The 10,882-nt window shown below is 30.0% G+C and overlaps 1 protein-coding gene across 2 annotated transcripts; it reads left to right on the forward strand.

Moving 5' to 3' along the window:
* The first annotated feature begins 453 nt into the window (after window positions 1-453).
* Window positions 454-4,743, forward strand: LOC149653771 (poly(A)-specific ribonuclease PARN-like). Of its 2 annotated transcripts, XM_089846670.1 has the most exons (16): window positions 454-626; window positions 735-880; window positions 953-1,020; window positions 1,079-1,160; window positions 1,227-1,468; window positions 1,566-1,941; window positions 2,028-2,114; window positions 2,476-2,551; window positions 2,636-2,749; window positions 2,815-2,896; window positions 2,993-3,048; window positions 3,124-3,210; window positions 3,284-3,358; window positions 4,109-4,289; window positions 4,396-4,460; window positions 4,553-4,743. In XM_089846670.1, the coding sequence occupies exons 1-16, from the start codon at window positions 608-610 to the stop codon at window positions 4,606-4,608; spliced, it is 1,812 nt and encodes a 603-aa protein (XP_089702796.1). In that variant the 5' UTR covers window positions 454-607; the 3' UTR covers window positions 4,609-4,743. The 2 variants fall into 2 exon arrangements, with proteins under 2 accessions (XP_089702796.1, XP_089702795.1); XM_089846669.1 differs by lacking the exon at window positions 4,553-4,743 and having other exon boundaries at window positions 4,396-4,546.
* Window positions 4,744-10,882: the final 6,139 nt, after the last annotated feature.

A 10,882-nucleotide genomic window follows, 5' to 3' on the forward strand; every position in this document is an offset into this window, starting at 1 on the left:
GACCAGTCCGTAGACCAGTTAATTATTTCGGGGACTAGGGGGGTCACTGGTCCCAAGGACTAGTTTAAAAAATATCCTTATTTCCCAGACTGAACGCAACTCTTTTTCTTAAAAATCTCTATGGACGAGAGCACACAAGTTCCTGGGGGGTCATGTCATGGATGGCGCTCAACTTGACCTTCAAAGAAAATAGGGTATTCAAATTAAAGCGGGAAACTAATAATAAAAACAGTCAGAAAAATAAACGTTTCAATTTATATACAGTTTCTTTCAATATCGAATAAGCAAATATAGGCCTAATAAAAGTCATAGTTAGTTAAAATGTAAACTTAATTTATGCAGTTAATTATAAAAACGAATTTTAAATACATTTTAATCAAAAGCGTCTCCTTAAATAATACTCCATGGTGTCAGTTTGCCAGCAGCCAATGGAAACGAACGGCATAAGCAAAGCGGTCGCATCCATCGTCTGCTACGGTCCTATCCAACGAAACTAAAAGTTAATTTTTGTTGTTGTCAGTTTGTTAATTGAATAACAATTAACTTTGGAGTTTAATCGGTTATTTATCTTTTAAAAAGTGAATTTAAGTATTCGTATAAACAAAATATGGAAATATTACGAAGTAGTGAGTTGAAAATACTTTAAAATTATTAGTTTAAGTCTGTGTAGCCTGCCTTAGTTAATATTTAAATCTTAAATGATTTAATTTCACTGCCTAAATAACTCTTTTTAGATTTCAAAGAGAAGTTTGACCTAATTAAAAGTTCAATAGACGAAGCTACATTCTTAGCCATAGATTGTGAGTTCACAGGTTTAAATGAGGAATGGAATCTAAGGGCTTTTGATACACCTGCTGAACGTTATGAAAAGATTAAAGATGTAATAACTAAATAACTAAATATCTAAACCCCAAAAAAACATTAAATAACACATTATTAACACCTAAACCAGGGTGCCATGCAATTTCTGGTAATACAATTTGGTTTATGTGCTTTTAAACATGACAAAAACACTGACAAGTAAGTAACTAGGTCTTATTAATGTAGAATAAACTAATTTACATTAAAACTACGATAGTTACACACACAAGGCTTTCAATTTCTACATATTCCCTCGATCTTTTGGTAGACATTCCCCTGATCCCAGATTTTACAGTCAAGTTAGTAAAACTGTCTAAAAATTAAACATTAACGGCAGTTTTTAATTAAACTAAGTCATTTTCCAGTCATCTTCGTTAGAATTTTTGGCATCTCAGGGGTTTGACTTTAACAAACTATTAAAGGAAGGAATTCCTTTCTTAACGAGTAAAGATGAAGAAATATTGAAAGAAAAATTAACAATTAAACACGAAGAGGAAGAAAAACGTAGATTTTCTCCGGAAAATAAACCCAAAGTTAATGAAAACACCGAAGATGAAATCTTAGACAAAGTTCCAAAAGAACATGAGACATTTATTAAAAGCATATTGTAAGATCCGTACTAATTATTTAAAATTAATTAATAATTAATTAAATTAATTTTATAATTAATTTATAATTAATTTAATTAATTTAATTAATTTCAGTTCAAAGATAAAGAACTATTTGGCAAATGGTAAAGAAGGGAACTCAATTTCTTTACCATCATGTTCAGCTTATCAGCGGAAACTTATCTATGAAACTGTCAGACCAGTCTTCAATACGGATGATTTAAACCTACAATTAGAAACAATTAACGCGGATAATGGGGACAAATACATCAGAGTTTCGCGTCAAAGTCAACAAGAAGCCAAAGCAAAGTTCATTGAACGTCAAACAAAAGATTTGGAGGAATTGGATGAAGCTTTGGGTTTCACTAAAGTCATTAGAGTCATTAGTCACTCCAAGAAATTGGTGGTTGGACATAATATGCTCTTGGATTTGATGCATTTGGTTCATCAGTTTTGTACACCCTTGCCTGAGGTTAATTACAGTTAATTTGAATGTTTAAATTTAATTGGGGGTGGTGTATTAATTAATTAAATTGGTTTTTTTAATTTTGTGTTTAGACTTATGAGGAATTTAAAATTTTGGGACATAGTTTGTTTCCTAATTTGTTGGATACCAAAGTGATGTCAACAACAAATCCATTTAAGGTTAATTAATAATTATAATTAACATTAATTAAATTCAAATATTATAATTAAAATTATTGTCTAATTTCCATGAAAATTTGTTATAATTTCATTAATAATTAATTATACACTTAATTTTCATGAAAATTAATTAATTATTATATTAATAATGAAGATTAATTATAATTAACATAAATTAAATTCAAATATTATTAATTATTGTCTAATTTCCATGAAAATTTGTTATAATTTTATTAATAATTAATTATACACTCAATTTTCATGAAAATTAATTAATTATTATATTAATAATGAAGATTAATTATTATTAACTCTTAATTAATTTTTCTTTCATTAATAATTTTAATTTTAAATATTTTAGGAATATATTAGCAACACAGGATTAAATAATTTGCTAAAAAGAACCAGGGAAAAACCATTTAAACCTGTGGCAGTTGGTAAATAATTAATTAAATAAATAAATTAAACTTAATTTATAATATATTAATTATTAAAAACTAATTAATTAACTTTTTATTTAGAAGCAGAAGAAAACTTTGTTGGATGTTACAAAACCACATCTGAACAATTACACGAAGCTGGTTATGATGCTTTCATTACAGGATTATGTTATTTATCCCTGGCTAATTACCTTGGTATTAAATTAATTAATTTAAATCTTTTCTAATTAATTAATTAATTTTACTAATTATATTTCTAGGAAATAAGCAAAAATCCTCAGGAAAAAAGAAGAGCAAACACATATTTCCTGATAATCCCTTAATAAAAGCTTTCACTAACAAGTTAATAATGTTTAATTAAAATAAATATAATTAATTAATTATTTTTTATATTTGATTAACATTAATTAAAATAATTAATATATTTTCACTTTTCAGATTATTTATGATGAGGAGTCCAGATATTCCTTATTTAAATCTAGGGGGACCTGATTGTAATTTTAATTATAATTAATTGAATTTAAATTAATTAATTGAGATTGTTAATTAGTTTAAATTAATATTTCAAGTGCAACCAGACCGAAGTCACGTGTTTCATGTTACATTCCCAAGAGAATGGAAAACAAATGACTTGATTGACTTATTTTCACCATGTGGTAATTTAATTATTAATAATTAATTTGTTATTTAATTTACTCAGTTTATTAATTGAATTAATTAATTAATTAGGAAATTCATTTGTATCTTGGATTGATGATTCAACTGCTTTTGTGTCCTTAAAAAATCCAACTCATGCTGAAAATGGTAATTATTATTTATTTAATTAATTAATTAAAACTACTATGCTAGTAATTATAGTAATTAATTATCATTAAGAATTTTAATGAATTAGTTTGATTTTAATTATATAAATAAAAAATTTTAATTGGTTTTAATTTTTGATGCAATTTTCATTATTTTGGTTATTTATTTTTATTATTTTGGTTATTTATTTTTATTATTTTCGTTATTTTTTTTTATTATTTTCGTTATTTATTTTTATTATTTTGGTTATTTATTTTTATTATTTTCGTTATTTTTTTTATTATTTTCGTTATTTATTTTTATTATTTTGGTTATTTTTTTTTTATTATTTTGGTTATTTATTTTTATTATTTTGGTTATTTATTTTTATTATTTTGGTTATTTATTTTTATTATTTTGGTTATTTATTTTTATTATTTGGGTTATTTTTTTTATTATTTTGGTTATTTTTTTTTTATTATTTTGGTTATTTTTTTTTATTATTTTGGTTATTTTTTTTTATTATTTGGGTTATTTTTTTTATTATTTTGGTTATTTTTTTTATTATTTTGGTTATTTTTTTTATTATTTTGGTTATTTATTTTTATTATTTTGGTTATTTATTTCTATTATTTTGGTTATTTATTTCTATTATTTTGGTCATTTATTTTTATTATTTTGGTTATTTATTTCTATTATTTTGGTTATTTATTTTTATTATTTTCGTTATTTATTGTATTAATTTTTAATTTCTATTTATTTAAAATTTAGCTAAAACTCTGTTGACAAGTGGCAGTTACGAAGGTCACGTTAAAATCTTAACATATGACGAATATTGTGGCAAAAAACTTAAACGCAAAATTGCTGATAATGCAAATTCAAATTCAAGTAATGAAAACAATTCCCAAACTGAAGAAACCTCTAAAAAAAGGAAATTTGAGGGACAGGATTCGTGAGTGGTTCAAAATTAAACAATAATGCAATAACAAATCATAATAAAAATAATTTTAAAACTTTTAAATTAAAATTAAACATTTCTAATCCATTCCCAAAAATAGTTCTAAAGAAACCTCAAAAAACAAGTCTGAAATTGATTTGGGAGAAGTTACAAGCCGCGTTAACAGTAAAATTGTTTTGCTATCAGTATTATTTATTACTTTGGTTGTCATAGCAACAAATTTACCCTCGATTTTGTCAATTTTTTCTTGATTTTAGTCCACCAGGAAAATAAAACTCCTAAAATATTTCAAGAAGTTGATACTTGGAATTAAATTCTTGTAAATTTAATTCTACACTTTTCTATTTACTATTTTGTAAATAAAAAAAAACAAGATTTGAAATACATTTTGTAAAGAAATATGAAAAAACAAAATTCATGTCCAATAAAAATATTTTTAAACCCAAAATATTTCTTTTTTAACGTCATGTTATTGCAGTTTAAGCCCAAAATATTCTAGGTTTCTAGCCCAAAATATGCTAGGTTTCTAGCCCAAAATATTCTACATTTCTAGCCCAAAATATTCTACATTTCTAGCCCAAAATATTCTACATTTCTAGCCCAAAATATTCTACATTTCTAGCCCAAAATATTCTACATTTCTAGCCTAATATATTGTACATTTCTAGCCTAATATATTGTACATTTCTAGCCCAATATATTGTACATTTCTAGCCCAAAATATTCTACATTTCTAGCCCAAAATATTCTACATTTCTAGCCCAAAATATTCTACATTTCTAGCCCAAAATATTCTACATTTCTAGCCCAAAATATTCTACATTTCTAGCCCAAAATATTCTACATTTCTAGCCCAAAATATTCTACATTTCTAGCCCAAAATATTCTACATTTCTAGCCCAAAATATTCCACATTTCTAGCCCAAAATATTGCCGATTTTAAGCCCAAAAGGTTCCCGTTTTTAAACCCCAAAATAACAGAAGGTTATCCTGGAAGAAGTATAAAACCCTGCCTTCAAGATCGCTTTATGGCGCCTGCGTTGTAGCCTTTTGGTTTCACAAGCTATTACTTCAAATTATATACTACATAATAGTAATACTTTATGTGAAAGATATTATGGGCGAACACATCGCACCCCTGCCGTGAAATTCTGTTATCTCCGCATGGGGTCGCTTTTTCAAACTTCAAAAAAAAAAATAGTGCCTCGCGTTAAAATTAGGCTTTTTTCCACCACCACCATGTCATGGATACAAGAATCTATATATATACACCAGGAATACATACACCTAATAGGAATAATATTCCCCCATGTTAATTAATATCTAAGTGGGTTTTGTGGTTATACGGGGCTTGAGAACTTACTACATGTCACGACGCCTATTAATAATTCTGATGGCGTCTTTCTAACTGCCATTTCGAATGTTACAGTTGGTAGCAACCCGAGTTCATAGGAGCATGCGCAACACGCAGCGAGATAGGTTATATTATTTGCTTGGGAAATCTAGCTAGCTCCTCCCACAAAAAAAAGCTGTCTAGATACGTTGAATGGCACGTACACAATGATTCCTAGTAGCTGTATGTATTCCTGATATGTACCCATTGAAAAAAAGGCTTAACTGTTCTAAGTTCTTTGAAAGTAAATTTACGATATCTCTTTTCACAGCGGGTGAAACCACTTTCTTTAGAAGTAGTTTAAGACACTTATAAGAAGACTAAACTTGAACTTAAGCCTAAACAGGATAACTTTACTACGGGATACTTTCCGGGAATATTGTAAAGAAATGGAGGGCTACTTATATTTGACGTCTCTGTTATGGTAATGGGTTCATTTCTGTTTCGTTTTGTGGGCTGGACAAAGAGATAGATAGCGTACGAAATGGAGCGTGGAGTATTTTGAAAAGACACTACGTCGATTGTGGCAGTAAGGAATGGGTCCGAGAGAACGCTACGTTTCGTTTCGTTTTGTTAATTTGGTTAATTACTCTAGTCCTGATTGTTGTAACCGCAAGTATTTAGTATCGTTGGAAAGGCGAGAAATGGGGCTATAATATACTCAAAGGACTTCTCTGTATCTATTATAGAACTAGAGTTATGTCATTTTAAATTGAAGGCGAATGCAGATTGGGGTATGAGATAATTAATGCTTTCTTTCGCTAATTAGCTTAATTACTCGGCCCCTGATTGTTGTAATGCAAAGTATTTAGTATCGTTGGAAAGAGAAAAATTAGGGCTATCACATAATCAAAGGACAACCCCGTATCTCTTATTGAACCAGAGTTATAATACATCAAAGTTGAGGCTCGATTGCATTGTTTTGGGAAGACACAATGCTATCATTTGCTAATTTGCTTAATTACTCGGGCCCTGATTGTCCTAACCTAAAGTAATTAGCATCGTTGGAAAGATAAGAAATAGGGCTAAGACATAATCAAAGGATTTTCCAGTATCTCACTTGGAACCAGAGTTCTGGCCCTTCAAAGTAAAACTAACAATTTTGGATCAGGGCTCAAAAAAAAAAATCTATTTCTTAACTTCCTCTTTTCAATGGAATAATCTAGTTCTTGTTTAAATTACGTGAAACTTGAAATCCTATATTCCTTTTTTTACTGGCCTCTTTGAAAAAATACTTCTTCAGCCCTGGAAAATATGATCGCCTCTGGTCTAGCGGTCGGGAAAAAGAGGGGGATTTGGAAAAATAATCATAATTTTAAAACCGGCGTGCTTGACTCGAGGTAGCCCTATATTAGAGTCATGATTCCCATCATAAGGTTATGTTCCATAAGTTAGTTTGCTTATAGTTGTTCCCCAGCGTTAAAAAGCCGAGTTAGATCAGTTTTCTAGTCACCATTTTACAAGATTGCCACTGATTACAACCAAAATCTACACTGCTCTACAACAGAGTTCGATAAACATATGTACGAAATTTCATTCGAATCGGTTGAAATTTACGTCAGATATGACGTCTAGAAATATAAGTTACTTTTCTCGCCGCCATTTTCCAAGATGGCCACCGATTAACACCAAATTCAATAAGGCTGTACAATAGGTTATAATGAACCAGTGTACCAAATTTCAATTGAATCCGCTTAAATTTACAACAGTTATGACATCAGAACGTTTTAGTTACTCTTCCCCCACCATATTCCAAAATGGCTGCACCAATAAACATTTATAGACTGTACAATTCAAGCGTTAAAAAAGACTTATATAGTAAGTAAACAAACTTATGTTATAATTTTACTATACCGGAATAGTTGGGTGTGGCCATGTTAGAATCACTTGTGACGTATATTAAGAAAAAAAAAATAACACAACTCCTGTTTATTCACCTTTGATGAAACGCATTGAATTTTCAATCCATAATATTTGGTGCAATTACTCGATCGTAAAGCGGGTGCATAAAAGGTCATTTAATCAAAACCGCAACAATATATTACACGCCTTAGGGGCTAATAATTCTGGAATTATAATATATTCAAATATTGTTCCCTTAAGAGCTTATACTATACGTCTTGGATACTACATACATTTAAGATATCAAGCAAGAATTATGGTTTTATTTTAATTGCACTAAAATTTAAATCAAGCTTAAGTATTCAAAATTCGTAACATCGTAGCTTCGACTACATATTAGAAGAAACCTAACAGTTATAAGTCTGCCGTTTCTATCTCTCTCTCTCTCTCTAGCTTCTTAATTTGTCTGTAGACCAATTTGACCAAGCAATCAGTGATTGTAATCAGATCTACTTTAATATTATACATTATATTACTGTATGCAGTTATCTTAGTCATCACATTTAATTTCCCTCTATACCCTGCTGCAGAAAATAGCAGTAGCCAACAACTGCTCCAATTCGGTTGGTGATTGGTGCGACATAATTTGTTAATTCATGTTGAATTTTGAGCCTGCATGCATGTGTAATTGGCACACGGGGAAAAATTAATTAATGAGTTAGAATGATTATATTTTAATTGCTTCAATTGGAGTGATTATTAGCCAGCATAGATTAGATTTAGTTGTAGTAGACGTGAAATTAACACCTGGTTGGTGGCTGGTAAAGTAGATTTAAGGTGATATTGCATGATTGAAATCATACTTGCCTATGACTAGGCCCTAGTAATAATACTGCGCCATTTTTAAATTTTACCGCGAGATGGCAGTAAATACATTAATTCCGTTGGCAAATAAAGAGGTAGTTATTGTCTGACTTACTGTTATTTCTATACTTATGTTATATAATTCCCGGGGTTTTGTTGCTGCCTGCGATGGTAACCGGTTAGGGTAGATGATCATCATGATGGTTTGGTACCTGAGACAAGGTAGGTCCTAGTACGTGTGTATTTATAGGTAATTAAAGAATTTAAGCAAATTTTTTTCAATAAAGGCGTCAGGTCGACGAAGAGAGATAATCGTTATGTTTGGTTTAGAGAAGAACGTTTAAAACATTTTAACTTAGGCAGGTATTTTAAGGTAATTTTTATTCAAATTGAACCACGGAGTTGAGAAATTGTTACCTGCACTGAGTGCCATGCACTCAACTGTAATTAAACAGAAGTGTATTTATTTTAATTGAAGTAATAGTACCAAGGTGTAGGTTACTTATATACAGGGTGTTCTTCTTGGCAAATAGGGAGGGTTTAATTATGGAAGAACAACTTGTCTAGACACAATTCAAAATCTATTTTGTTGGGTTAAAGTTCACAGAGGTAAATAAATAAAGGCCTTTGAACGAACTTTGCTAAGGGTTATGGTGCCAGTTTCACCGTTTACTAAAGCAGTTTACATCTAGTAACGTAAGACATTACACGAAAATCACATTAAAAACCAAAAGTTACCGGTATGATATCTTATCAGAAATTACAATCTCTCACGACATAAAAAAGCAAGCACCAATTAAACCCAAGGATGGTACAATAAAGTTCTCACAGACTTATTCAATCCATCATGCATTAGCTATCAAATGCAAATAGAAATAACAGAAAGTGTATCCTGGAATGGTTTGACTATAGACCAATTTGACCAATCAGTGATTGCAGATCTACTTTAATATTATCAGATATCACTGTATGCAGTTATCATTGTGATGATCACATTTAATTTCCCTCTATACCCAGCTGCAGAAAATAGCAGTAGCCAACAACTGCTCCAATTCGGTTGGTGATTGGTGACATAATTTGTTAATTCATTTTTGAATTTTGAGCCTGCATGCAGCATGCACCGTAATTGACACCGTGGGAAAAATTAATTAATGAGTTAGAATGATTATATTTTAATTGCTTCAATTGGAGTAATTATTATTATCCCATAGATTAGATTTCGTAGTAGTAGACCTACAACACCAACTACTTTACTCTCTGTTATTTCTATTTGCACTTGATATTACGTAAAAAACCTCTAGAGCATCTGAGAAAGAAAGAACGAAGTAAGTGAATCGTGCAGGTAGCCTAACTATTTTTAGCCACTGTAAGTCACGAAAACACCACTCCCTGAATCTGCAGAAGAGGTCCTTTCAATGGCCAGCTAGTATCATAAGTAAAATTAATCAGTACTAAGTTTATGATACAGGGTGAACATTTCTGATAAGTCTGTTGTGGCATAAATTAAGGGAAATGTTAATTCTTTGGAAAATGTTCTACACTTCTATCGCCTCCATTTTGTTTACCACAAGGGACATTCTGTTTTCGAGTTATGATTTGACTCAGTGTTTTAGGGATGACCCCCTTCATTAAATTAAATTAGAAATAATTGTCTTAATCAGTTTCTTAATTAATTAAATTTAAGGGGGTCATCCGTAAAATACTCTTAACAATAATCTTAACTCAAAAACAGTTAATATGTCCCTTGTGGTAAACAAAATGGAAATAGAAGCATAGAACATTTTAGACTCAAAATCGATCGATTTCCCAAAGAACAAACACAGTCTCCCTTAATTTATGCCACCACCAGACTTATCAAAAACACCCTGTATATTTATTGGAATACTGGGCGTGGCTGTAAAGTGGTGTATATATACATATACATACATATATCTAATATAATAAAATAAAAACACAATTTGAAAATTTAAAATTCACCATTAACATGTTTGTAAGCCACACTGGATACAAGGGGGAACCCGTCCATTGACTCTAAACGATGAACCACACCACACCGTCTAAAATACTGCCTTTAGGCACCCTTTATAACCAGAATAACCTATCAGCAGTCCATGTTAAAATACCGTACCATTAACGCCATGAAAGGCCATTGGGATGCCATTACGTGGTATAAATTCATATGTATATATATATATTTTTTGCTTTTTACAGCCATTCCGATTTAATGAGTAGCCCGAGTTAATATTGAATATATATTGAGGTACAATATAACTTGGCACCGTTTATAAAGGTAGGAATCGACTGTTTACCTTAGTTTACAGATGGACAAGTTACCTGGATAGCCAGGGGGGAAATTGCTTTGATAAAATATGAAATGAAAAAAATAAAGTAGGTATGCGAGGGGTTCAACACTCAATATGATTTCAAATTATTTTTAATTATGATATTACAGATTCAAATTATTAGCTGACTTTTACAGGTTTTCCCC

Source organism: Phalangium opilio, unplaced genomic scaffold (assembly GCF_054372755.1).
Source record: "Phalangium opilio isolate 3A_F unplaced genomic scaffold, DU_Popi_V2 ptg000081l_1, whole genome shotgun sequence".
NCBI classification, from domain to species: Eukaryota; Metazoa; Arthropoda; class Arachnida; order Opiliones; family Phalangiidae; genus Phalangium; species Phalangium opilio.